Source organism: Podarcis melisellensis (genome assembly GCF_964234715.1).
Source record: "Podarcis melisellensis genome assembly, chromosome: 1".
Lineage (NCBI taxonomy): Eukaryota > Metazoa > Chordata > Lepidosauria > Squamata > Lacertidae > Podarcis > Podarcis melisellensis.
In genome coordinates this window covers 4199530-4226917 of record NC_138528.1, presented here as the reverse complement: position 1 = coordinate 4226917, position 27388 = coordinate 4199530, and the positions used below count along the sequence as shown (strand labels likewise).

Below are 27388 nucleotides of genomic sequence, written 5' to 3'. Positions count from 1 at the left end.
ACAATTATTATTATTATTATTATTATTATTATTATTATTATTATTATTATTATTATTATTTGTAAACTGCCCTCCATCTGTAGATCTCAGGGAGGTTCACAACACAAAAATACTCCCTTCTCCAGAAAAGAAATGCAAAAACCAGTTATTGCTTTTTTGTTACTACAGTACGCATTTTGGGGTTTTTATAGTGCAAACTCCCTCGTGATCCTCAGGTGAAGGGAGATAATGTTGCTCTTGTTGGCCTCTATCCGTCTCAAGAGACAGAGCCTCGGGGGTGAAGTCAAATTGTTGGACACAGCACAGCGTCTGCAAAGACTGGTCATTCGTAACTGTTGCGTTAAAAGGTAAAGGTAAAGGGACCCCTGACCATTAGGTCCAGTTGTGGCCGACTCTGGGGTTGTGGCACTCATCTCACTTTATTGGCCGAGGGAGCCGGCGCACAGCTTCCAGGTCATGTGTCCAGCATGACTAAGCCGCTTCTGGAGAACCAGAGCAGTGCACAGAAACGCTGTTTACCTTCCCGCCGGAGCGGTACCTATTTATCTACTTGCACTTTGACGTGCTTTCGTACTGCTGTGGGTAGGAGCAGGGACCGAGCAACGGGAGCTCACCCCATTGTGGGGATTTGAACCGCTGACCTACTGATCGGCAAGTTCTAGGCTCTGTGGTTTAACCCACAGCGCCACCGCTTCCCTAACTGTTGCGTTAGCGGCACCCAAATGACCTCTCTGGGGTGCAAGCCTGGTCAATGTGTATGGAGGTCTTTGGCCGGGGAGTTTCCAGTCTGCTGCTACTGGCCATTACAAATACCCAAAGCCACTGTCCTCCTGCAACCACCAGGGAATTCATCATCATCATCATCATCATCATAATTTATTCATACCCCGCCCTTCCCAGTTTAGAAAACCAGGCTCAGGGCGGCTAACAACAAATTTAAAACACTTAATTGAGGCAACAAAAAAACAGCATAAAATGCAGTATAAAACATGAATAACAATAAATTCAGAATTCAAAAATCAATTTAGGGGGGAAATCCATCCAATAAACATTAGATGATCCCCAGGGCTAACTGGCTAAATTACTCCTACTTGGGCCAGTGAGGAGACCAGGGGAGAATTAGCTGTGGGATCCCAGAGCGGGTAATCTTCATAAAAAGGGGGGAAGGAGGGAAGGGAGGAGAATAAAAGATCAGGCTAAGTTCAAATTGAAAGCCAGGCGGAATAGCTCTGTCTGACAGGCCCTTCGGAAGGAAGTTAAATCCTGCAGGGCCCTGGTCTCATGGGACAGAACATTCCACCAGGTCGGAGCCATCACTGAGAAGGTCCTGACCCTGGTGGAGGATAATCTGACATCCTTAGGGCCCGAGACCTTTAAACTATGATTATTCATGGACCTTAAGGTCCTCTGCGGGGCAGACCAGGAGAGGCGGTCCTGTAAAAACTGACCTCCTGCCAGCTGGCCTGGTGGCCCAAGATAGTCACCCCACTTGTGTGCCCGAGCAGAAGGCTATAGGGGAAGTCCTACATCACACTGTGTGTGAGCTGCAATCTGTGTGTAAGTGAAATCGCTAGCTGGCCTCCATACCTTGCAGACGGGCAGCCACTTCGGTGTAGGACTGCATCACGACTAGGGAGACGGCTTCCCCTGAGGCCAAGAGGAAAAAGAAAAACATAATCTGTTATTCCAGGCCCCCAGAAATCCCTCAGCTCTGCTCTGCAGGCAGGCAAAGTTCCGTACAAATGGGAAGTCCGTACCAAAAGCGTACAGGGATTTTGCAGCCTGGATAAATTGTGCAATTGACTCCAGAAAAACTTTACCAGAAGAAAATAACAAATGCAGACAACTGCTAGAGATGTGGGAGTAAAAATGCAAACTTCGTACATATGATGATTAACTGCCCGATGATAAGATCATTTCGGTGTGAGGTGAGGATATTTATAGCAAGAGTAATAAAAAGAAATTGTTATTTAGGGGAAATGAATTTAATTCTAAACTATATTCCGGAAACATGGGAGATTACAAGGGGAAAAAAATATGGATGTACCGTGTTATATTAGAAGCAAAAAAACTTGTTTTGATGAATTGGAAGAGCCGCAAAAAGATTCCATTGAGCACATGGATTGATAATATGGACAGATTATCTACATATGAACGAATTGCATGTCGACGTAAATTAAGGCTGGATACGTATGAAGAAATCTGGAAGGAATATTTATGTGATAAGGCGGATAGTGGTGGGAAGTAGGGGGAGGAGAGAAAGGTGGGAAAATATTGTTTAAAAGGTGTAGTCATATCAGTGTATTCAAATCTGAATTGTCAAATTGTGTTATTATGGTTTTTGTTCAGAAAATACAGCAATACCCAGAACATTTGCTGGGCCCTGGAATTCCAAGGATGCTGGATTTCCACGCCAGCGCCCCATTCAACATTCGCGCTAGAGGAAAGGTCAAATCTAAGAAACAGCAGCAGAACAGAGAGAGATGGTTCCTGGAAAGGTGAAACGCGGAGCTATTTGAGGCTGTTTACTTACAGCTGGCATAGAAGAGCACGGCCGTGGAGTTGGTCTTTGCCAGAGCAGGGGCGAAGGAGTCTTCCGTCAGGGTCTGGATGTGCTCAAGGGGAAGTTCACGCTTCCGGTCCCTGACGACCGATTCCACCACCTCGTCGTCCTGGATCTCTGCAGGGCAAACAACACAGGCTCCTTCTCAAGACAAGGAAAACAACAGCACCCACTGCATGCTTTCGGCAGGGTTCAGAAAGCACCCCACGACTTCATGGAGGGTGAAGCTATCAATTACTTTTACTGCGGAAGCAATAATATAATACAAATTATAATTTATTATTTATACCCCGCCCATCTGGCTGGGTTTCCCCAGCCACTCTGGGCGGCTCCCAACAGAGGACTAAAAACAGAATCAAACTTCAAACATTAAAAACTCCCCAAAACAGGGCTGCCTTCAGATGTCTTTTAAAAGTAAGAAGGTTGCTTATTTCCTTGACATCTGATAGTAGGGTGTTTCACAGGTGGGTGCCACCATTGAGAAGGCCCTCTGATTGGTTCCCTGTAACCTCACTGAGGGAACCGCCAGAAGGCCCTCAGTGCTGGACCTCAGTGTCCGGGCTGAACGATGGGGGTGGAGATGCTCCTTCAAGTATACAGGACCAAGGCTGTTTAGGGCTTTAAAGGTCAGCACCACACTTTGAATTGTGCTCGGAAACGTACAAGCAAACGTACTCTGGAACTCTCTGCCAATTGATATCAAGCAGGCAACTTTGCCGTCATCTTTTCAGCACCTGCTAAAGACAATTTTATTTAGATAAACCTGTTGATTGATTGATTGATTGATTGATTGATTGATTGATTGATTGACTGACTGAATTTATATACCGCCCTATACCTGAAGGTCTCAGGGCGATTCACATAAAAAGATCACAGTATATAAAAATAAAAGCACTAACCCAATAATACCCCACTCCCCCCAAAAGAGCCACATTTTAAAAGGGTATAGGATGTTGATCAGGTCAACCAAAGGCCTGTTTAAAAAGGAACGTTTTTGCCTGGCACCTAAAGGTGTGTAATGAAGGTGGCAGGCAAACTTCCCTGGGAAGAGCATTCCACAGACGGGGAGCCACTGCAGAGAAGGCCCTGTTCTCGTGTTGCCACCTTCCGGACCTCTCGAGGAGGGAGCACAAGAAGCAGAAGGGCCTCAGAAGATGATCTCAGGGACTGGCTAGGTTCATATGGGAAGAGGCGGTCCTTGAGGTATTGCGGTCCTGAGCCGTTTAAAGCTTTATAGGTCAAAACCAACAGTTTGAATTGGGCCTGGAAACGAATTGGTAGCCAGTGCAGTCGGACCAGGATCGGTGCAATGTGCTCAAACCGTCTTGCTCCGGTGAGCAGCCTGGCCGCTGAATTCTGCACCAGCTGAAGTTTCCAAACCGTCTTCAGACATGGAGAATGTTTTCATCTGTTTAGTGCTGATTTTACCTTTTGAATGTTTTGATAGTTGTTTATATTTATTGCCTTACTCTCTCTGTAAGCCATTTTGGATTTTTACTTCAACCATTAAGTGGCGTAAAAAATTTTTACCAAATAAAATGAATTAGTAAATCTACCTTGTTCGTAGTTCTCACCATCTTCCTCCTCCTCCTCCTCCTCCTCCTCCTTCTCACGTTCCTGTGTGGGTTCGCTCTCCTGGCCGTTTTCCACCAAGGCTATGATCTCATCCACGTCTTTCAGAACCAAGTATTTAACAGGCACACCCTGCGGAAATACCAGATCATTGAAACCAGTCAAGGCTGCAAGCCTGCACACATTTACCCGGGAGTAAGTCCCATTTGCTGCAATGGAACTTGCGACTGAACAGGCCTGCTGCAGGTGGCAAAACAGAGAGGGAGTCTTAATGACACCAGCAACAACGAACTAACCTCCTCAGGTGTCTTGAGGGCGACGTTACACCGGGGAAGAACATCCAAGCTGATGGAGCTCCTTTCAAGATAAAAACGAGGTATTAAAATCTGAAATGAGGCATTGTAAATAAGACTGGTGACTGGAGGCGGCTGCTGAGACCACATAACACCGGTTTTGAAAGACCTACATTGGCTCCCAGTACGTTTCCGAGCACAATTCAAAGTGTTGGTGTTGACCTTTAAAGCCCTAAACGGCCTCGGCCCAGTAGACCTGAAAGAGCGTCTCCACACTCATCGTTCTGCCCAGACACTGAGGTCCAACACCGAGGACCTTCTGGTGATTCCCTCACTGCGAGAAGCAAAGCTACAGGGAGCCAGGCAGAGGGCCTACTTGGTGGTGGCGCCCTCCCTGCGGAACGCCCTCCCATCAGATGGGAAAGAGATAAACAACTACCTGATATTCAGAAGACATCTGAAGGCAGCCCTGTTCAGGGAAGTTTTTAATGTTGACATCTTAGTGTATTTTTGGTCTTTGTGGAAGCCGCCCAGAGTGGCTGGGGAAACCCGGCCAGATGGGCGGGGTACAAATAATAAATTATTATTATTATTATTATTATAGATCTAAGGGCCAGCTCTCCTGTGGCTGGACTGGACTGCTCTACCATTGAGCTGTGGGTTAGAAAGTGGGGGAAAGGTTGTGAACGCTGCCCAAAATGGCTAAAAGGGCTCACATTTCTAGAGCTAACTCTAGAGCTAACACATTTCTAGAGCTAACTCTATAGCAGGACTAGAGTTAAGAATTGGTTTTAACAGCCAGTTGTGGCAGCAAACCTCTCAAAGGCACGGAGAGTGTGTATATGAACTTAATATTGTTTTACGGATTATAAATGCCCTGCTGATTTGATGATATAAAATGCAACTGTGGTGTTTAGCTTAATTTTTAGTTGCTACTTTATTAACAGTGTCCAATAGATTGCTTTATTGATGATTTGTTCATTATTTTGTGTGATCTGTGCCGTATTTGTGATGTTCCATTATGTTACTTTTATTTCTTGTTTGAAAGTCAATTTGGGATTCATCTGAATGAACAGCGGCATAGAAGTACAATAAATCAAATCAAAGGCTGTTATCATCGCTCCCCCTGTTGCACCTGCCAGTCTACGACCTGCCTTTAAGAACCTAAGGAGAGGCTGGCCGCAGGATCAGGCCCAAGGGGGCCCATCTAGTCCAGGGTCCTGTCCTTAATCCTAGGCACACCTTCAGTTTATTGTCAGGAAGAACTCAGCGGAACTTTGTCGTCGTTGTTTAGTCGTGTCTGACTCTTCGTGACCCCCTGGACCAGAGCACGCCAGGCACTCCTGTCTTTCACTGCCTCCCGCAGTTTGGTCAAACTCATGCTGGTCACTTTGAGAACACTGTCCCACCATCTCATCCTCTGTCGTCCCCTTCTCCTTGTGCCCTCCATCTTTCCCAACATCAGGGTCTTTTCCAGGGTGTCTTCTCCTCTCATGAGGTGGCCAAAGTCTTGGAGTCTCAGCTTCAGGATCTGTCCTTCCAGTGAGCACTCAGGGCTGATTTCCTTCAGAATGGAGAGGTTTGATCTTCTTGCAGTCCATGGGAGTCTCAGAATCTCCTCCAGCACCACAATTCAAAAGCATCAATTCTTCGGCGATCAGCCTTCTTTATGGTCCAGCTTTCACTTCCATGCATCACTACTGAGAAAACCATAGCTTGAACTATACGGACCTTTGTTGGCAAGGTGATGTCTCTGCTTTTTAAGATGCTGTCTAGGTTTGATCTGCAGTGATCATGGAGCCCAAGAAAGTAAAATCTCTCACTGCCTCCATTTCTTCCCCTTCTATTTGCCAGGAGGTGATGGGACCAGTGACTATGATCTTCTCTCTCTCTCTCTCTCTCTCTCTCTCTCTCTCTCTCTCTCACACACACACACACACACACACACACACACACATAAACACACACACCATTATTTCCATTCTTCTTTCCCTCTGTTTGGCTCCCTTTATCCCTTACACGATTTTCTTTTTCACTTCTAGTAAACTGTCTCTTTCATACTTTATTGTTACCCCCCCTTTTTGACAGACTTGTTTCGATTAACTTCTGCAGGATTGATTGGTGGCGCTTAGGTTATAAATGGTTAAAAAGAAACCCACCCATCTTCTTCTCCCCTTCCCCAAATTAAATACCTCTTGTCCTCAAATACCTTGACAGGAGGAGGACTCCAGCCTTGCCCAGCAGCTGCCAGGCCACAAACTCTGCAGTTCCTTTATCTGCCTCCAAGGTTTCCTCGTGAGCCAGGATGAAGATCAGCGGGAGGCCCAGCTGGAAGTGAGTGGTGGAAACCTTCTCTGGGTCTTCCGTAGCCTCTGCCTGCAGGAGAGAGGCCATTTCAGGGCAAATACACCAAAGATTCCCAAAATTTACCCACCCCCCAAAAATAAGTAATAATACTGTACTCAGTGCTCCCCTGGAAATCTACCTTCTTTAAGCAAACAGAAAGATGCAGTGACAAATCTGAGTTCTTTGAAGCAATAGCTGGCTGTACTTTACTATTCATATATGTTCATAAAATTGTACTAACAGAAGCCAGAGGAGTCAGACAACGTCTCTTAACTGCTGCCAAAATTATCATTTGTAAAATCTGGGGCATTGTACGTATGTATGTTATGTATGTATGCATGTTGTTGTTGTTTCTTAAGTTTCTATACTGCACTTCATCTGAGGATATCAGGGCAGTTGACAATATCAAAACACAAAAATACACCACATAATACACAACACAAAAATACACAACATCAAAACAACAACACATGCACACCCCAGATTAAGAGGGCACAGGTTGCGTAATTAGCCAAAGGCCTGGGGTAAGAGGAACATTTTTGCAGGTCACCTAAAGATAAAATAGTAATAATTTATACTACCACTACTATTACTAATAATAATTTACTTTATGTACCCTGCCCACCTGGACTGGGTTGCCCCAGCCACTCTGGGCGGCTTCCAACAGAATATAAGAAAACAGAACAGAACATTAAACATTAAAAACTTCCTAATGAAGGCTAAGCCTTCAGATGTCTTCTAAAAGTTAATGTAGTTCTTTATCTCCTTGACATCTGATGGGAGGGCGTTCCACAGGGCGGGCGCCACTACCAAGAAGGCCCTCTGCCTGGTTCCCTGTAACTTGGCTTCTCACAATGAGGGAACCGCCAGAAGGCCCTCGGAGCTGGACCTCAGTGTCCAGGCAGAACGATGGGGGTGGAGACGCTCCTTCGTGAAGGCGCCAGGTGAGCCTCCCTGGTTGTATGGCTAAGTTTACTTAGATGGTGGGAACCAGAGAGGAAAGACAACAAGGTCATGCCTTCACTGGAAAACGGAGCCTTTTCATAACGTCATGGAGTCATAAGGTACAGGAGAATGCAAACCCATTTATCTTCTCTGGAACTCTGAGATAGGAATTTATTGTGCTTGATTTTGGTGTGGAAACCTGTTCCTATATGCTTAGTCCCAGATACTCCCCTTACTTATGTTTTGCTTCATTGGGCACCTGTTATTATATTGTGCTATGTCTCCATAGAAATAAATATATACTGGGGGGTTGGAATAAATAAAGCTGAGACATCACCTTGCCAAGAAAGGTCCGTATAGAAAAAGCTCTGGTTTTCCCAGTAGTGATGTATGGAAGTGAGAGCTGGACCATAAGGAAGGCTGGTCGCCAAAGAATGGATGCTTTTGAGTTATGGTGCTGGAGGAGACTCTTGAGAGTCCCATGGACTGCAAGAAGATCAAACCTCTCCATTCTGAAGGAAATCAGCCCTGAGTGCTCACTGGAAGGACAGATCCTGAAGCTGAGACTCCAAGACTTTGGCCACCTCATGAGAAGAGAAGACTCCTTGGAAAAGACCCTGATGTTGGGAAAGATGGAGGGCACAAGGAGAAGGGGACGACAGAGGACGAGGTGGCTGGACAGTGTTCTCGAAGCTACCAAAATGAGTCTGACCAAACTGCGGGAGGCAGTGGAAGACAGGAGTGCCTGGAGTGCTCTGGTCCAGGGGGTCACGAAGAGTCGGACACGACTAAACAACAACAATGTTTCCTTATAAATAAATATATACTGGGGGGGTTGGGAATTGCTGAAATAAAGAATAGATCATTTGAAAATAAATAAACAAGTTTCTAGTCCTCGTGATTCTGAACAAAGGAGTTAAATAGGAGCTTCGTAGCTAAGTGGGGGATTTGAACTTTGGTCTCCCAATCTAACATTTTTCGGAGAGGATGCTGGGAGGGGGGGGGGACTTGGCAAGGATAGACAGCTGCTTCCCATGTCTCCTTTTTAAGCAGAGGTTGGATGGCCATCTGTCATGGATGCTTGAGCTGAGATCCCTGCATTGCAGGGGGTTGGACTAGATGACCCTCGGGTGTCCCTTTGCAGCTCTACGATTCTATAATCCAATAGGCCTTTGAAGAAAGCTCAGGATAAGTGGGTGCGGGTGAAGGGGGGAAGGCGTCCACCACCAACCGTACCACGAGGGGCTCCGCCATCAGCTTCAGGAACCTGTGGATGTTCAGGGTGGTCAGAGGCTGCCCCATCAGAGTCCTCCGGCATGACTGGTCCAGATCCGTGGCCACTTTGCAGTGGCAGAAAAAGAGCTTTGAGCTCGGCACGTCCGGCTCTCCGCTGCTGCAGGAGGAAGAGACAAGAGCATCAGTACAGGAAGGAATGTTAGAAGGATGCTGGAATGAAGTTATGTGGTTTTAGCAATAATGTTACAAAGGGGCATGTAAAAATGGATTGCCAACAGGTGATAATGTAAAGTTACAATATATTAAGATAAAATATCAAGATAAAAGCAAAATCGCTAAGGACTTGCTGAAACAACTATTGAATTAGAATACAAAAAAGGGAGGTGTGAGGAGGTCAGGGAAACAAACAAATGAAAGATAAGACATGGAAAGACTGATTTGTTTTTAATTGTTTTTATTTTTCTGTATTTTGTTTTTGTTTTTTTGCCCTTCTTTTCATTTTTGTAACTTCTTTGAAACTTTAATAAATATTACTTTAAAAAAAAAAAAGAGCATCAGTACAGGATCCGGCCTGGCCTCCCGTGAGCTTGCATTCCTAAATGCAGACATGCCTAGAAACACAGCCAGGTAGCATTTGACCACCTTTGCAAAAACACCAAACTGGACCCAGAATACAATATATGATATACAATATCTATATTGTCATTGTCCCATGCAGAACAATGAAATTGAAAAACTACATAAAACATTCAAAACCCCCTAAAAAACTCTGAAACCCCATTTTAAAATCCACTATACTGTACAGACCCCTTATGCTGCACTTAGAACCAGAATTGCATTTGTGTAGAAACTGTTTCTCAGGCGGCTAGTCCTGGCCTTTATAACCCTGTACCTTCTTCCAGAAGGCAGAAGCTGAAAGAGATCATTTCCGGGGTGCGCACTATCCTGCGCTATCTCGGCAGCTTTCTTATGGGACCTGGCAGCATAGATTTGATCTAAGGTGGGAATAGTGCACCCAATTATTCCAATTATTTGCTGATGCAAAAGGAATACCCAGGGGTCAGCAAACTTGTTCAGTGGGGGGCTGGTTCACTGTCCCTCAGACCTTGTGGGGGCGGCGGACTATATTTTGGAAGAGGAAAAAAAGAATGAATTCCTATGCCCCACAAATAACCCAGAGATGCATTTTAAATAAAAGCAGACATTCTACTCATGTAAAAACACACTGATTCCCGGACCGTCCGGGGGCCGGATTGAGAAGGTGATTGGGCCGCATCCAGCCCACGAACCTTAGGTTGCCTACCCTGCTACACAGCCTCCCTCCGTGTGTGTTTGTGTGTCAAATACATACCGAATGCTCCTCAAAACCATCACTTCAGTGGTTAAGGCAAACTTAAGAGAGTCGTAGACAAAAGCAGCCTCCATCAATGCTCTGTGCTCTAAGAGAAATACGAAAGGGATTCGTATTTACAGCTGCATTCAAAATTCTTCAACCCCCATTGCAAATCAGGTTTATTATCAAAATTTCAAGACTTTGAGCTGTTTGCAACGAGCAAATCAAAGAAAAGCAATTGAGAGGCTTCAAGTGGTTTCCGCAAAGGCCTGTCGGAATAAAACAGTCTTCACCTGCCTGCGGGAGGACAACAAGGGGTGGGGAGCCAGTCTGGCTTCCCTGGGGAGGGAGTTCCAAAGTTGGCTGGAAGGAGCCACCACCGAGAAGGCCCTCTCTTGGCTCCCTCCAGGAGGGTGGAAAGACTGAGAGAGGGGCCTTCCCTGAAGATCTCAGAGCCCAGGCAGGATCGTAGGGGAGAAATACGGCCCTTCAGATATCCCAGAGCAGCCTCCTTTGGCTCAATGCGGTTCAATCACTGCCTTTATAACCAAAAGCAAGGCTCTGCAGCAGCTGATTCCACAAACTTTGGAGCTGGAGGGAGGAAACAGACAAGGGAACCCTCCGCGGCCGAGCAAAGTTGCCCAATTTATTACCTGCCGTCCCAACAGCCTGCACATAGGCAAAGACCAGGTTCCGGTGGCCCTTCAGAGAGTCTTCCAGCTTCTGGAGGTCTGCCACAGTGGCGACGTATTTCACTTCGTTGAAGAGGAGAGCGCTGGGAAGGAGACACAGCGAGCGACGTGTAAACCAGGAAAGCTTTTTCAAACCGAGGGCCACATCTGCTTCTTTGCAAGCCCCCGAGGGCCACATTCCAGCGGTGGGCGGGACCAGAGGCAAAAGTGGGCGGGGCAAAACAACCTACCTTTTACCTTTGTGCAGAAATCAATTTTCTGCATGCACACACTGCTCTCTATTCTCTATCCGGGTGAGCAAAATCAATTATCGGACATCTAGGACACGTTACAGCCAGGCCATAAACACTCGAGGAAGATGAGGGAGGGCAGGTTTTGGTTGTATTTGTCCCGTGGGCCTGAGGGTCACCGATTTGAGGCAGCTGGGGTGAGAGGGGCTGAGGAAAGTGGCTCAACAATCAATCCTTCTTCGCAGGGAACTCTGGGAATTTCAGCTCTCATCACTTTTATCAAACTACAGCTCCCAGAATTCTTTTGGGGAAACCAGGACTGCTTAAAAGTGGTTTCATAGTACTTTAAATGCATGGTGGGAATGTGGACTAGGCTGTGCCAGATTTACGTATAAGCTAAACAAACTATAGCTCAGGGCCCCACTCTCATGGGGCGGGCAAAAAAATTTAAAGGAGAAACAAAACTGGATGTACATTTCCAAGATACAGTGGTACCTCTGGTTACGTACTTAATTCGTTCTGGAGGTCCGTTCTTAACCTGAAACTGTTCTTAACCTGAAGCACCACTTTAGCTAATGGGGCCTCCTGCTGCCGCCGCGCCGCCAGAGCACGATTTCTGTTCTCATCCTGAAGCAAAGTTCTTAACCCGAGATACTATTTCTGGGTTAGCGGAGACTGTAACCTGAAGCGTATGTAACCCGAGGTACCACTGTATAAGATAAAAAACAATTGAAATATAACCTACCTATAGCAAAAGTGTTTTGTGTTGTGTAGGCTCCTATGATATAAGTCACGGACCCCGCCTGCTAGCCTGCTCTCTAAAATATCACTGGTTTGCTCCTTTCTATATACAGTAGTACCTCTGGTTACGTACTTAATTCGTTCCTGATGTCCGTTCTTAACCTGAAACTGTTCTTAACCTGAAGCACCACTTTAGCTAATGGGGCCTCCCGCTGCCACCACACAATTTCTGTTCTCATCCTGAAGCAAAGTTCTTAACCCAAGGTACTATTTCTGGGTTAGCGGAGTCTGTAACCTGAAGCGTATATAACCTGAAGCGTATGTAACCCGAGGTACCACTGTAGAGGGTGCCTACATTCTGCACGGACTGGTCGCATGGCCACATGGGCAAATGGCTTGCGATACCTATCAGGTCCATCAATTTCCTTATAGAAAATATTCAACACAAAAAACAGCGACCATTTGTTGTTGACAAAGGGCAGCTGGACATTGAAGGAGCCCCAGTACCTTCAGTAGCTGAGGGCCTCATCAAACCTAAACCCGGCCCTGGGACCAGGTGCCCTGCCACAGAGTTTTGGCCCAAGGAAAACAGAGCAAGCTTGTTTTCCGCTGCTCCGGGGGGGGGGGGGGCAAACCAATGGATTCAAATGAAAAGGAAGGAGATTGCGACTAAATATTATGAAGAACCTTCCAAGAGGAAGAGCTGTTGGACAGTGGGACGGACTCCCTCGGGAGATGGTGGGCTTGGAGGATTTTGAACAAAGGTCGGATGGCCACCTGTCAGCTGTGAGTCCTGATCTGCCTTGGGTTGGACTAGAGAACCCCTGAGGTTCCCTTCCAATTCTACAGTTCTCTGATTCTAAAAGTCGGTCACCTCCAGTTCCCCCACCCGCAGCTGTCACTGACTCAGCACCAGTCTGCTATCACCACCCTCTTTCCACGCAGAACGCAGGCAGGTGGCTGCAAAGGCAACAGACGCCAATCAAACAGATGTCGAAAGGACTCACAAGAGCACGTTGGCCACAATGGCATCCACGCTGAACAAGGCGTCCGTGGGGAGCTCACGAAGCAGCATGTGTCCCCTGGAAGTAGGGAGAAGAACGTGAGAGGGAGATAAAGGTAAAGTTAAAGGGACCCCTGACCATTGGGTCCAGTTGTGACCGACTCTGGGGTTGTGCGGTGCTCATCTCGCTTTATTGGCCGAGGGAGCCGGCGTACAGCTAAGCCGCTTCTGGCGAACCAGAGCAGCGCACGGAAACGCCGTTTACCTTCCCGCCGGAGTGGTACCTATTTATCTACTTGCACCGTGACATGATTTCAAACTGCTAGGTAGGCAGGAGCAGGGACTGAGCAACGGGAGCTCACCCCGTCGCGGGGATTCGAACCACCGACCTTCTGATCGGCAAGTCCTAGGCTCTGTGGTTTAACCCACAGCGCCACCTGCATCCCTCCTTAATAACTTAAAGGTAAAGGGACCCCTGACCATTAGGTCCAGTAGTGACCGACTTTGGGGTTGCAGTGCTCATCTCGCTTTACTGGCCGAGGGAGCCGGCATACAGCTTCCGGGTCATGTGGCCAGCATGACTAAGCCGCTTCTGGCACACCAGAGCAGCGCATGGAAACGCCGTTTACCTTCCCGCCGGAGCGGTACCTATTTATGTACTTGCACTTTGACGTGCTTTCAAACTGCTAGGTTGGCAGGAGCAGGGACCGAGCAACGGGAGCTCACCCCATTGCGGGGATTCAAACCGCCGACCTTCTGACCAGCAAGTCCTAGGCTCTGGGCCTGATCCAGCCAAAGTCAGAGTTTCTCAAACTGCTTTCAGCGTAAAAATTTGCTTGAGCCGAATTTGAACAACAAATACACTGGAAAACGAAAAGAAAACAAGGCCCAGCGATGCTTGATTTATAAGTTACCCTGGGGCCCATTACCTCAATTCTGCACCCTTTAAAATATTCCTTCGGAGGATTGAGACACGGCAGAGACTGTCATAGCTTTAAGAAATGTGGTTTAATCACCTATTTACACCTTCAGTATGCATGGAGTCCAGATCTTACAGCAACAGCGTCTTGGCATCCGCAGCAGTGCAGTCAGCCTTCAGCCAGCCTGCCCAAGATGGATCCCAGCCTTTCTTCTCTCCCCTTTTTCTTCCCAGAACGCCCTACTAAAAACTCTCTTTTCCTGTCCCTTCACACACCCCATCACCTTGGCAACAGCTGTCTGCCAAAGGATTCCTCTCAGATGGTCCATCACCAACGCCCTTTGTCATGTGAACAGATTTGTTCTTTGCTAGGCCAGCCAGGGCAGTTTGTAGAAGCTAGCCTAGGGATTCCTTGTCTGGCACAGTTCTGCAGCTTATACTTTCATCCATATAATAATAATAATTTTTTATTTATATCCCTCCCCAGCCGAAGCAGGGCTCAGGGTAGCTAACAACAATAAAAATAATACAACATTCTAAAATCAATTCATTATAAAATCAGTTCAAATCATATTGATGGCAATCATTGGGCCAGAGTTCTGTGAAGATTGCCAAAGGAGGGGGTCAGGCTGTGCTCTGGCCAAAGGCCTGGCAGAACAGCTCTGTCTTGCAGGCCCTGCGGAAAGATCTCAAGTCCCGCAGGGCCCTAGTCTATTGTGACAGAGTGTTCCACCAAATCAGAGCCACAGCCAAAAAGGCCCTGGCTCTGGTTGAGGCCAGCCTAACCTCTCTGTGGCCTGGGACCTCCAATATGTTTTTGTTTGAAGACCGTAAGGTCCTCTGTGGGACATCCCAGGAGAGGCGGTCCCGTAGGTACGAGGGTCCTAGGTCATATAGGGCTTTAAAGGTTAAAACCAGACCTTAAACCTGATCCTGTACTCCACTGGGAGCCAGCGCAGCTGGTATAGCACTGGGTGAATGTGATCCCGCAGTGAGGACCCCGTAAGGAGTCTCGCCGTGGCATTCTGCACCCACTGGAGTTTCTGGGTCAGTCTCAAGGGCAGCCCCACGTAGAGCGAGTTACAATAATCCAGTCTGGAGGTGACCGTCGTGTGGATCACAGTGGCGAGGTCAGGGCGAGAGAGGTAAGGAGCCAACTGCTTAGCTTGGCGGAGATGAAAAATTATCCCAAATAATCAAAATCCTACCATTTATTAACTTCTAGGGTTTTTGGGGGGTCCCTCCCCCCCAAATCTATATCAACATGCAGAGCCATCGTTCTTATTCATTTGCACTCAGATCAACCACTCACCTGAACAGGTATGCTTTCCCCTCTGAGCTGTCATCTCTGCAGTAACTGGATGCTTTTCCGCTGTGACAGTTGACCTGTGGGGAAGAAGTCAGGCATGTTCAGGTCTTCGCTGAAATAACTTAGGCAAAAATGTCTGGACTACACTTGCACTTACGAGCTTATATTAACTCTTATTATCTGGACAGAATGATAAATACCGTATTTTTCACTCTGTAAGACGCACCAGACTATAAGACGCACCTAGTTTTTGGAGGAGGAAAACGAGGAAAAAAATATTCTGAAACCGAAAAGCCAGAACAGCAAGAGGGTACTGGCTTCTGGGATAGCCAGGCGAAGCCTCTTCAGGGCAGCGGGATGAAGGCTCCCCCCAGAGCCGCGCTCCCTTTAAAGAGTGCACAGAGCGTGTGTGCGGCTCTTGGGGGCTTTTCCCCAAGGAGGGAAAAGGACAGCCCTTCTCCCTCCTCGGGGAAAAGCCCCCAAGAGCCGCACACATGCTCCACGTGGCTCTTTAAAGGGAGCGCTGAGCAGAGCCTCCCGCCTGCATTCGCTCCATAAGATGCACACACATTTCCCTTACTTTTTAGGAGGGAAGAGGTGCGTCTTATGGAGCAAAAAATACGGTAAACATCACAAACAGGTGGCTCTTAAGAGCAAATTCAACTGTACAGAATGTAAGGATGGGCTCCCCTTGCTTTTCCCTCCGGTAGGTGTCTGAAAGACAATGCTATGCTCCTGGGTATGCGCTTGTCATTGTTCACACAGCATCACCATTATTATTATTATTATTATTATTATTATTATTATTATTATACCACCACCCTATACCTGTAGGTCTCAGAGTGGTTCACAACACAGTCACAGCACAAAATATGTAACAAAAACAATTAGCAATACTAATGTAAGCAAACGAAGAAAATATACACTCCCCAAGAAAAAGTCCCTAAAAAATTTCCTGCCCCACAAAAATCCAAATCGACATATAACATTTAAAAACAATTTAAAACAACCCCACCCCCATAGAAAACAACACCCACCCAAGTCTAAACCCCATCCCCCATTAAAACAATTTTAGCACAAATTATTATTATTATTATTATTATTATTATTATTATTATTAATAGCAACAACAACCAACTTTGCATACCACCCTTCATCTGTAGATCTCAGGGCAATCCACAGCATAAAAACACAAGATCGAAGACACAAAATGTGTAATAAAAACAACAATGGAACAAAGTCGTGACACACACACCCCCACCAATAGTTGATGAAGGCTGAACTATGCAAGGCTGAGCCAGCCAGACAAATGGTCTAACTTGCATAAAACATTTCTTGTTTGGAGCAACAGAGAAAAACTTTTGCCAGGAATCTGCGGGCAACCTATGGCCAAATAGCCCCACGGAACATTTGCAACAAAAAAACCACCAGTTAGTCCTTCTAGGGGCTTGAAATAAATGGAAAGATTTCCTTGGTTGTTTACCAGGCCGGGGGGGGGGGGATATGACACTTCCTTGTACCTTGAGGACTGAAATCCCATAATCTCGGAGCGCTTCTGTGGATTTCTCCAGCTGTTCCAGGAACATCTGAGCTGATGGAGAAGCTGGAAGATAAACAAGAGCCTGCTCTGCTTCACAAGAACAATTGTGATTATTGCTAAAACATTTCTGGGACGCTGTTTAATGTGCGCAGGGCTTCACGGGGCTTTCTGATGCAGCGAGGGGGGGGGGAGCTGCCACCAGCTCCCCCACCAAATGTAAATTAAATGCAAAAGCCGGAGTCAAAATGCAGCACTCGCCACAAGAAATTATAACTGAATCTGAAATCCTCGCAAAAAGGACAGTGTAATGGTTCTAGGGGTTGCTCGTTCGTAAGTTGCCGCCACTCCTGGCGAGGTTGCCTGGTTGAACCCTTTCTGTCTGGACAGCCCTTCACTTCGTGGCTGTTTCAGTCGCTGGCAGAATCCGTCAGTGGGCGTTTCTTGAACTTCTTCCAGCAAAGAAGTTCTTTGACGCCAAGTCTCCTCCTACTCTCCCTGCGCGGAAGCCTTCTGCGCAGGGAGGGTGTGGGCAGCGGAGTGCCCGTGCTCTCCCCGCTGGTCTCCGGCGAGGAGTCCTGGAGCCTCCTCTCCGATTCCCCCATCTGCCCCCCTTCTCCACTGGTGTTACGCTGATTTCCTTCCCCAGCAGATGGGCTTCCTCTCTCCCTACTGGGACCCTCTCGGGCATCCCTCCGGAGCCTTCCCTCCGCCTCTGGCTCCGATGGCAGTTCCCTGACAGACAGTGAGATCTTCCCAGTCACAAAGTGGTTTTGCCTTGTAGTACAACCATCAAGGCCTTGTAGCTGCAACCATCAAGGCTCCCAAACTTGATCTGCTTTCATGGCCCATCCGCTAAGTCCATGTTTCCACATTTAATAGGTATATTACAGGGGTCAGCAAACTTTTTCAGCAGAGGGCCGGTCGACTGTCCCTCAGACCTTGTGGAGGGCCGAAATATATTTTGGGGAAAAAATTGCACAAATTCCTATGCCCCACAAATAAGCCAGGAAGAACCTCTCTTCCAAACCTCACTCCCAGAGCTCATATGTTGTGAAATTCTCTCCCAAGAGAAGTTAGACTGGCTGCCTCTTTCAGGCTAAGACTTTCCTGCTCTGACAGGCCTTTTAGAAACTAAAGCGCACATGAGGCTGATCACTGGGTTGGTGTCAAGGCAAACTGGATTTTAATTGCTGGTTCTGATTTTCAGCTACTGTTTTTAATGCGTATCTTTTTATTACTTTGTACTGTATTTTATAACATAGTTTTTAAATGTTGCAAGCCGCCTTGAAACCCGGCTTGGGAGAAAGGTGCAATGCAAATCCATTAAATTGCAGCAACAAACCAACCCTACTAACCAAATGCAATGAAAACGCAGATGGGGGGAAATACTCACTGTCTCTCCGAAAATAAACCAGAGACGCTTTGGATGGTTGCAAGCTGCTGAGCTGTTCCAAGGGCACCACGTCCTCTGCCTGCCTTGTTGCAGACATGTAGGTAGCCCATAAGAAGAGGAGAGAGAAAGGGGTTGCGCACCCATTCATTTTTGGCCATGGCATGACTTCGGTGGTTTACAGCTGGCGCAGGGAGCCCAGACCTTGGGGAGAAAAATAGTTGCAACCATTGATTAAACAGAGCGCCAGATCTGGAGAGCTAACAAGGTTCAGAAAAAGGCAACCGTAATGGTCAAGGAGCTTGGAGCAACTCCCCTATGGGGGAAAGGCTGCAAAACTTTTTAATTCAGCAGAAAGGAACGCAACCCATCTGGACCCTGCGCTCATCATCTGAGGCCAGTCAGATCTTCATGCGCCCTCTCCAGATGAGGGCCAGAGGGTGGCAACACAAGAACGGGGCCTTCTCTGCAGTGGCTCCCCGTCTGTGGGATGCTCTCCTTGTGGAGGTTTACCTGGCGCCTTCATTACATATTTTTAAACCAGAGGCAAAAAGGTTCCTTTTAAATGTGTCTATGGGAAAGGGGGGCGCGCGTTACTGTTTTGCTGTTTGGTTTTACATACTTACTTGTGTTTTTATCTTGTATTTTATTCTGTGAACTGCTCTGAGTGCAGATTTTCATTTATTACACTGGTGAAACTTTTCGCAAAGGAAGGCAAAAGGAGATTTCCCAAGAACGAAAAGACACCGGTTGAGGGAGTTGGGTACGTTTAGCCTGGAAAGGAGAAGGCCAACAGGTGACACGAGAGCCATCTTCAAATATCTGAAGGGTTGCTGTATAGAAGATGGTGCAAGCTTATTTCCTGCAGGACACCAAACCAATGGCGTCAGATGACAACAAAGGAGATTCTGACTAAACATTAGGAAGAACTTTCTGAAGGCAAGAGGTGTTCAACAGTGGAACAGATTCCCTTGGGAGGTGATGGACTCTCCTACGCTGGAGGTTTTTATGCAGAGGTTGTAAGATCATCTGCCAGAGATTATCTAGCTGTGATTCCTGCAGTGCAGGGGGCTGGATTAGATGACCTTTGGAGGGCCCCTCCAACTGCATCAATGCCAAAATTCCAAGTTTGCGGCATTCACTGGTACAGTCACACCTCGCGTTGCGTTTGCTTCATGATACGTTTCTTCAGGTTGCGTTCCGCGGCAACCCGGAAGTACCAGAAAGGGTTACTTCCGGGTCTTGCCGCTCGCGCATGTGCAGACATGGAAAATAATAATAATAATAATAATAATAATAATAATAATAATAATAATAATAATTTGTACCCCGCCCATCTGGCTGGGTTTCCTCAGCCACGCGCATGCGCAGATGTGCAAAATAAATAATAATAATAATAATAATAATAATAATAATAATAATAATAATTTATTTGTACCCCGCCCATCTGGCTGGGTTTTCCCAGCCATGTACATGCACAGACGCGGCGAATCGTTACCCGTGCAGACTGCGTTCTGCTCATGTTGTGAACAGGACTCCAGAACGGATCCCGTTCACAACCAGAGATACCACTATACTCCTTTTGCCACCCAATTTCAACAGAAAGGCAGCTGTGGAGCAGAAGGTTCAGGCTGCTCACGCTCCCCTAACCAGGATATCAGGGAATCCTGGGGAATTTTTCAACACCTTGTCAGAGGGTGGGGGAACCACCAGATCCAGCCCTGTGCACTTATCTGCTGATAAGATTACGGGCTTCTTGGCAAACAAATCCATCAATTCAGGAGTGTGGTTTTCTTCATACTTAAATGAACTTGCTACACTGCTTGCTTGAAAGAGGGTTATTATTCTCTTCTTTTCCATGCTGCCCACTTCCCAACGTTTTCCTCCATCCGCTGAAGGCACCTAAAATTTTGGTAACCACGGCCAATGTTAAAAATTAACCAGTTGACTGAACCTATGACCTGCTGTGTCTGTGTCCAAGGACAGGACCTTCATTGTGGTGGCCCCTAAGCTGTGAAACTCCCTTTTCCCAGAGGTGTGCCTGGCACTTTCGTTGTATAGCTTCTGGAGGATTAATTGCACCACAATGAATGGTATGAAATAGGATTTATCACTGGCCTTCTTTGAGACTTTAGATGAGAGATTAAACAAGAGAGCCGCTCTTGTTGCTTAGATGGAGGAACTCAGCAAAGTTAACACCTTGCAATGACTTTGTACAGTGGTAATCCCAAACAGGAATTAAGCTTGCAGGGAGAAATATCAACAACCTCAGATAAGCAGATGACACAACCTTGACGGCAGAAAGTGAGGAGGAATTAAAGAACCTTTTAATGAGGGTGAAAGAGGAGAGTGCAAAATATGGTCTGAAGCTCAACATAAAAAAAACGAAGATCATGACCACTGGTCCCATCACCTCCTGGCAAATAGAAGGGGAAGAAATGGAGGCAGTGAGAGATTTTACTTTCTTGGGCTCCATGATCACTGCAGATGGTGACAGCAGTCACAAAATTAAAAGACGCCTGCTTCTTGGGAGAAAAGCAATGACAAACCTAGACAGCATCTTAAAAAGCACAGACATCACCTTGCCAACAGAGGTCCGCATGGTTAAAGTCATGGTTTCCCCAGTAGTGATGTATGGAAGTCAGAGCTGGACCATAAAGAAGGCTGATCGCCAAAGAATTGATGCTTTTTAATTATGGTGTTGGAGGAGACTCTTGAGAGTCCCATGGACTGCGAGAAGATCAAACCTCTCCATTCTGAAGGAAATCAGCCCTGAGTGCTCAGTGGAAGGACAGATACTTTGGCCACCTCACGAGAAGAGAAGACTCCCTGGAAAAGACCCTGATGTTGGGAAAGATTGAGGGCACAAGGAGAAGGGGACGACAGAGGATGAGATGGTTGGATAGTGTTCTCGAAGCTACCAGCATGAGTTTGCCCAAACTGCGGGAGGCAGTGGAAGACAGGAGTGCCTGGCGTGCTCTGGTCCAGGGGGTCACTAAGAGTCGGACACAACTAAATGACTCAACAACAACACCTTGTGTTACGGACAGGATCCGTTCCGGAGACCCGTCCATAACGTGAAATGCCCGCAACTCAAAGCGCTGCAAAGCCACAGCTGTCAACCTTTCCTTTGTTTTGCGGGAAATTCCCTTATTCCAGTGTCGTTTCCCGCCGTTTCCCACTGCTATCCCGGATTGTTAGATATCCCGTAGACTGTCCCCAGGACAGGCGAGGCTCCTGATCCCTTATTTTCAAATCTGAAAGTTGACAGCTATGCGCAAAGCATGATTTAGCGCTTCTGCGCATGCACAAACGGCGAAACCCAAAAGTAACCTGTTCCGGTACTTCTGAGTTGCCGCGGGACATAAGGCAAAAAGACGCAACATGAAACAGACGCAACACGAAGTGTTGACTGTATTTGAATAAGTTGTGACAGATGGAGACAGACAAATGTTTCTGTGGAAGAGATCAGGGACCCATATTTGGAAACTTACATAATATTGTCTTGTAAGCTGGGAGGGGGGATGTTTTATTTCTGATGAATTATCTTGCATTTGTTTTACGTAGAATAAATAACGACATCTAATGTGAACACCAAAGATCTTTTTTGTTCAAAGTTCACTGCTTTGGGCATCTCATTCCACTGGCAATCGGTATGAAACTTTTCATTGATCCCCTGTCCCCAATCGTTAGCATACCTATGTTCATCTGAAATAAACTCCACTGACCCCAGTGCACAATTTAGTTACTTCCTTTCTCGGACACGTGCTCAGGACTGTACCTTTAACCTACCTGGCCAAGTGTTGGCTAAAAGAGTGGATATCGTTAGAAAATGTATTAGATCTGGAAGCACATGATAGATTTGGTTGGCACGCGTATTTGTGGTATGACAAGGTTAAAGTTCATAAAGCTTTCTTGAACCATGTTATAAGGTGTTACGGAAATTACGGGGGGGCACATCTTTAAAGTTGTTAAATGTTACAAATGTTATGCATAAATGTATCCTTTTCAGCTCTGGGAAGTTACCTAGCTTTAACAATCATTTAAAATCAACTCCTTTGCCAGTTTCCTCCATTTCAACACTATTTTGGTCTTGGAAAACCCCCCAAGCGTGAGGACATGTATACTATACACATCTCCTACCCTAGGAAGTGCCCAGAGGAGACAATTGCTGAGCTGATTGTTAGCCAAGGAAAGCCTAATCCCATCACCAGACTTGCCAAGGGGTCCAGATATGCAAAGGAAGTTCTATTGTACTTTGGGTGGTGGGACTTCAGAGGTGTTTGCCTATGCTCATCTTATACCTGGGTCTTGCCCTGCCATGTCTGCTTATGCTCATCTTGTACCAAGGACTTGTCTGGACATGTCTGCCAAGGTTAAACTAGTGTAACCCCTGTCTAAAAGGTAAAGGGACCATTAGGTCCAGTCGTGGCCAACTCTGGGGTTGCAGTGCTCATCTCGCTTTATTGGCCAAGGGAGCTGGCGTACAGCTTCCAGGTCATGTGGCCAGTATGACTAAGCCGCTTCTGGCGAACCAAAGCAGAGCAGGGAAACGTCTTTTACCTTCCTGCCAGAGCAGTACCTATTTATCTACTTGCACTTTGACGTGCTTTCAAACTGCTAGGTTGGCAGGAGCAGGGACCGAGCAATGGGAGCTCACTCCGTCATGGGGATTTGAACCACCGACCTTCTGATTTGCAAGCCCTAGGCTCTGTGGTTTAACCCACAGAGCCACCCGCGTAACCCCTGTCTACCTCTCCCCTTTTGTGACATGTCAGTGATGTAGCAATGATGCCGTACGAACTGTATTCTGGGATATGGTGGGGAAGTTTAAAAAGTCCTGGTCACCCCATCCTCAGGGTTCAAAATTCCTCTTTGAACCTGTTGCGCAATAAACTTTGGTCTACAGCTATTTGCTCCGGTTGGTGGGTGGACTCCTTCCTTTATTCCGCAGGGACCCGCGGGCTCTGCCCGATGAGCTGGATGATTGAGCAGCTTCGCGCCTAGATTTTTCCGTAACAAAGGAAATTGGCGTATGAGGTATGGCATAAATATTAAGAAAATTATTAGAACAAAAGATACAGTGGTGGCTTTCTCCACTTGAAGCAAAATTGGTGAAAAAATAAATATGAGGAATAACTTGGTAACTTATAAAGAATTATTAAAAGAGGTAGATCAAGATTTAAAATTAAGGCGGTATGAAGAAATAAGAGGACTAATTACTGATTGTCTGCAATATCACCAGCCTAATGAACTATTTAAGCTGGATAAAAAGAAAGGTTTTTCATATAAAACCTCCCAATTCGAAAGATAGGTGTTGGGGAAAAAAAATTAATTTCTAAAATGTATGGGACTGGCATACAGGTCAAATCAGTGAAAATAACATTGGGCGAGGATTTTAGTTATAATATTGCATTAGCAGCGTGGGAGAGATTATGGATTGCAGATCTGAAATTTACAGCATGCTATACTATATGAAAATTATGTACATTTGGTATTTAACTCCTAGTAAATTAGCTAAAATAAATAAATCAAATTATAATATGTGCTGGAAATGTAAAGAGAAAGAGGACAGCTTTGATCACAAGTGGTGGTCATGTAAAGTGATAAAAGCTTTCTGGGAAATGATACATTATGAGTTGGGGGGAATGCTGAAAATAACCTTTTCTAAGAAACCAGAAGCTTTCGTTTTAGGAATTTTAGGTGCGGAGATCCCGAAAGACCAGGAGAAATTGTTTGTGTATGTGACCACAGCTGCCCAAATGTTGCTGTCCCAGAGATGGAATTCAGTTCTGACCAGAGAGGAGTGGCGGTTAAAACGAATGAGCTATGCTGAATTGGCAAAACTCACAGGAAGAATCAGGAGGCAGGAAGAATCAAACTTCAGCAAAGAATGGGGGAAAGTATAACATGTAAATGAAAAATTATTGCAAACAACTACAATTATTAGCAGGTTTGACAGAAGATTTGTAACAAAAATCTGAACCATGGACTGATTAAGGATTTGTAATAACTGGAATTGTCTTCGTCCATGGACCATCAAGAAGGCTGATCACCGAATAATGGATGCTTTTGAATTCTGGTGCTGGAGGAGACTCTGGAGAGTCCCATGGACTGCAAGAAGATCCAACCTCTACATTCTGAAGGAAATCAGCCCTGAGTGCTCACTGGAAGGACAGATCCTGAAGCTGAGGCTCCAAGACTTTGGCCACCTCATGAGAAGAGAAGACTCCCTGGAAAAGGCCCTGATGTTGGGAAAGATGGAGGGCACAAGGAGAAGGGGACGACAGAGGACGAGATGGTTGGACAGTGTTCTAGAAGCTACCGGCATGAGTTTGACCAAACTGCGGGAGGAAATGGAAGACAGGAGTGCCTGGCGTGCTCTGGTCCAGGGGGTCACGAAGAGTCGGACACGACTAAACGACTAAACAACAACAACTGGAGTTAGTGATAAAATGGAGAATGAAAATGTAAACAAAGATCCACAAAAGAAGGGAAGAGAAGTCGAAGCAAATATGATACCTGTATTCCTTTATTAGGCATATTAGGCATAATGGATAAAGGAATGATATCTGTATTTTTTTTCTTCTTGACTGTTATGGTGTGTAAAATGGAAAGCGTAATATTTTTTTTTTAAAGAAATACATGGCCAAGTACAAACGCATATTTTTAATTTTTATTTTTAGCATCAAGAACATTTATTTTTAGCATCAAGACGAGGCTGCTGGATCAGGCCAGTGGCCCACCTAGTCCAGCATCCTGTTCTCACAGTGGGCGACCAGATGCCTCAGTGGGAAACCAGCAAGCACAAGAGCCGTCTCTCCTCTTGTGGTTTCCAGCGACTGGTATTCAGAAACACTGCTGCCTCTGACCACGGAAGCAGAGCTAGTAGCCCTCTCCTCCTCCATGAATTCGCCCAGTCCTTTTTTAAGCCATCCTAGTTGATGACCATCCTTGACTCCTGCGGGAGGGAGTTTGTTGTAAACAAAAATCTGCCCTTTTTCCCATATGGGGTATCCAAGAGCCCATAGAGAGTCCTTACGTAGGTTCCCTATTGGTAGGAGAAAATAACAGAGGCCAACCAGAGAATGAGAAGCGAAGCAGCTAGTAAGCCTGATCTTTATTGATCTGTTGCAACAGGGTGCTCCCCTCACACACAGGAGGGAGGAGGAACCCAGAACTAAGGTGTGCCCGCCCTTATATAGACATTTTAAATTCCTTGCCATGGAGCTCAAGACCATCCCTCCATACATCATACATACATCACAGAAGGGGTGTAAACCCAAGACCACCCCCCAGATACATCATACCTACATCACAGAAAAGGCGGTCTACAGCAGAAATCTGAGTGTGTTGTTTATCTCATCTGACAGGTTACCTGTTAATACGCACTTGACTGGATTACCTGGGGAGCCTGGCCAGTCTTTCCTAATGATAAATACTACGTTCCTGAGCCAGGTCACAGGCTCACCCTATTCAAGCACAGACATACCCTTAAGACAGGATTTGTGAAGGAAAAGACAATGGGGAGGCTTTTCCATTTTCCTTTGACCTTGCAGAGAAAACATTTGGTCAGTTTGGGAATCAAAAATGGTTTCAGGTCGGAAGTTCCACAGTTTAACTACACTCTTCTCTAAACAAAAAAAATTCCTTCCAGTAGCACCTTAAAGACCAACTAAGTTAGTTCTTGGTATGAGCTTTCGTGTGCATGCACACTTCTTCAGTGCTTTAATCAAGTGCATGCACACGAAAGCTCATACCAAGAACTGACTTAGTTGGTCTGTAAGGTGCTACTGGAAGGATTTTTTTTTTGTTTTGACTATGGCAGACCAACACGGCTACCTATCTGTAACTCTTCTCTTCTCTGTCATTTGATTGTTCACTGCATTAAAGTGCCAAAGAAATAGTAACTCACCTCCACACACAGCCGTTGCCTTCCAGATGGCTGCTCGCCTCTCCCCCAGTTGCGAAGGTGGCCAATCCCAGTTGCCTGCCTCTGCTAAATATTTGGGGGCCCACGTGGCACCGTCGCCTCCCAAGCAACCTGGGGTTCCGGTGGCTTCTCTGCTGGATCCCAATGATGCATCCCAGTCAAACCAGCCCGATGACTTCATGCTCAGCGCTAGAGTGCTGCCATGTTCTGAAAGGACCCCAAATATCCCACTGCAAAAGGGGGGGGGGAGCAGCCTTTGAGCGTCAGCCTTTGAGCATCATTGCCCTACAGCAGGGGTTAGCAAACTTTTTCAGCAGGGGGCCGGTCCCCTGTCCCTCAGAGCTTGTGGGGGGCCGGACTATATTTTGAAACGAAAATAAATGAATTCCTATGCCCCACAATAACCCAGAGATGCATTTTAAATAAAAGGACACATTCGACTCATGTAAAAACACACTGATTCCCGGAAGCGTCCAGGGGCCGGATTCAGAAGGCAATTGGGCCGCATCCGGCCCCCAGGCCTTAGGTTGCCTCCCCATGCCCTACAGCAAAGCGGGAGGAGCCTCTGTTGACTGTCCTAAATAGAGCCTTTTTTCCCCCAAACTCCCCTTAGCAACAGGGGATCCTATAGAATAGAGAGCCAGCCCTCCGAGGCGACCACCCCTCTGAAGCACATCAAATCGGAAGCCGCCCTGAAATCCATGGGGCTCCTTGGAGGTCAATGCAGGCAGAGCCCAGGCGGGGGACCAGGGATCCACCTGGAACCTGCCAGCAAATCAATCAACAGGACTTTTGCAAAATTCCCTTTAAACAGCTGGGAGGCGAAGAAGGGGCATTGCAGGGCACCAAAAAAAGCCCGATTTCTTCTGCGCATCAGGGAAAAGCGGTTGCCTTAGAGCCTTTTTTCCCCATTTTTGCAAAGCGGTGCAAGCTTCACTGGCTACACAGAGCAACAGCACGCAAGAGAAACTGGGGGGGGGGGAATCAAACCCAAATAAATAAATATTATTTTTCCCCCCAATGCATTGCATCTTACGCACACAGGCCTCTTCCTCCCTCTTCCTGCCGATCCAGTAAAAAGGAGGGCGAGAAAAGGCGCAGAGACGGCTGTGCAAAAACACCGAGTGGGCTCTGCCAAACGCGAGGCGGGCGGGCGGCGCCAACCTAAGAAAAGCATTCCGGAGGCGGGGCCGCCAGCCAGCCAGCCAGCGAGCGAGGGGCGGGGCTGAAAGCGGAGTGGGCGGGGCTTCTCCCCTTGAGCGACGCGGCCCGGCAGCCAGCGGGCGGGCCCCTGGTGGGCGGAGCTCGGCGGCGGCCAATGGCGAGCGGCGCGTGGCCCGGAG

At 46.7% G+C, this 27388-nt stretch overlaps 1 protein-coding gene across 4 annotated transcripts in view; it reads right to left on the bottom strand.

The window, feature by feature from the left end:
- The window catches only part of TXNDC16 (thioredoxin domain containing 16), a 48933-nt gene that overhangs the window by 21009 nt on the left and 536 nt on the right, over positions 1-27388 (bottom strand). The window contains exons 1-14 of one of the 4 annotated variants that reach the window (XM_081910416.1): positions 27086-27170; positions 26028-26275; positions 18116-18316; positions 16703-16785; positions 15186-15259; positions 12959-13033; positions 10942-11063; positions 10307-10394; positions 8956-9112; positions 6638-6804; positions 4432-4492; positions 4120-4267; positions 2534-2680; positions 1588-1647 (exon numbers count right to left, since the gene is read on the bottom strand). In XM_081910416.1, coding sequence (XP_081766542.1) covers positions 1588-1647; positions 2534-2680; positions 4120-4267; positions 4432-4492; positions 6638-6804; positions 8956-9112; positions 10307-10394; positions 10942-11063; positions 12959-13033; positions 15186-15259; positions 16703-16785; positions 18116-18278 — 1345 coding nt within the window. In that variant the 5' untranslated portion in view covers positions 18279-18316; positions 26028-26275; positions 27086-27170. Of the gene's footprint in view, positions 1-1587; positions 1648-2533; positions 2681-4119; positions 4268-4431; positions 4493-6637; positions 6805-8955; positions 9113-10306; positions 10395-10941; positions 11064-12958; positions 13034-15185; positions 15260-16702; positions 16786-18115; positions 18317-26027; positions 26276-27085; positions 27171-27388 lie in introns of those variants that run through there. The other 3 variants (XM_081910418.1, XM_081910417.1, XM_081910419.1) reach the window with 3 other exon arrangements.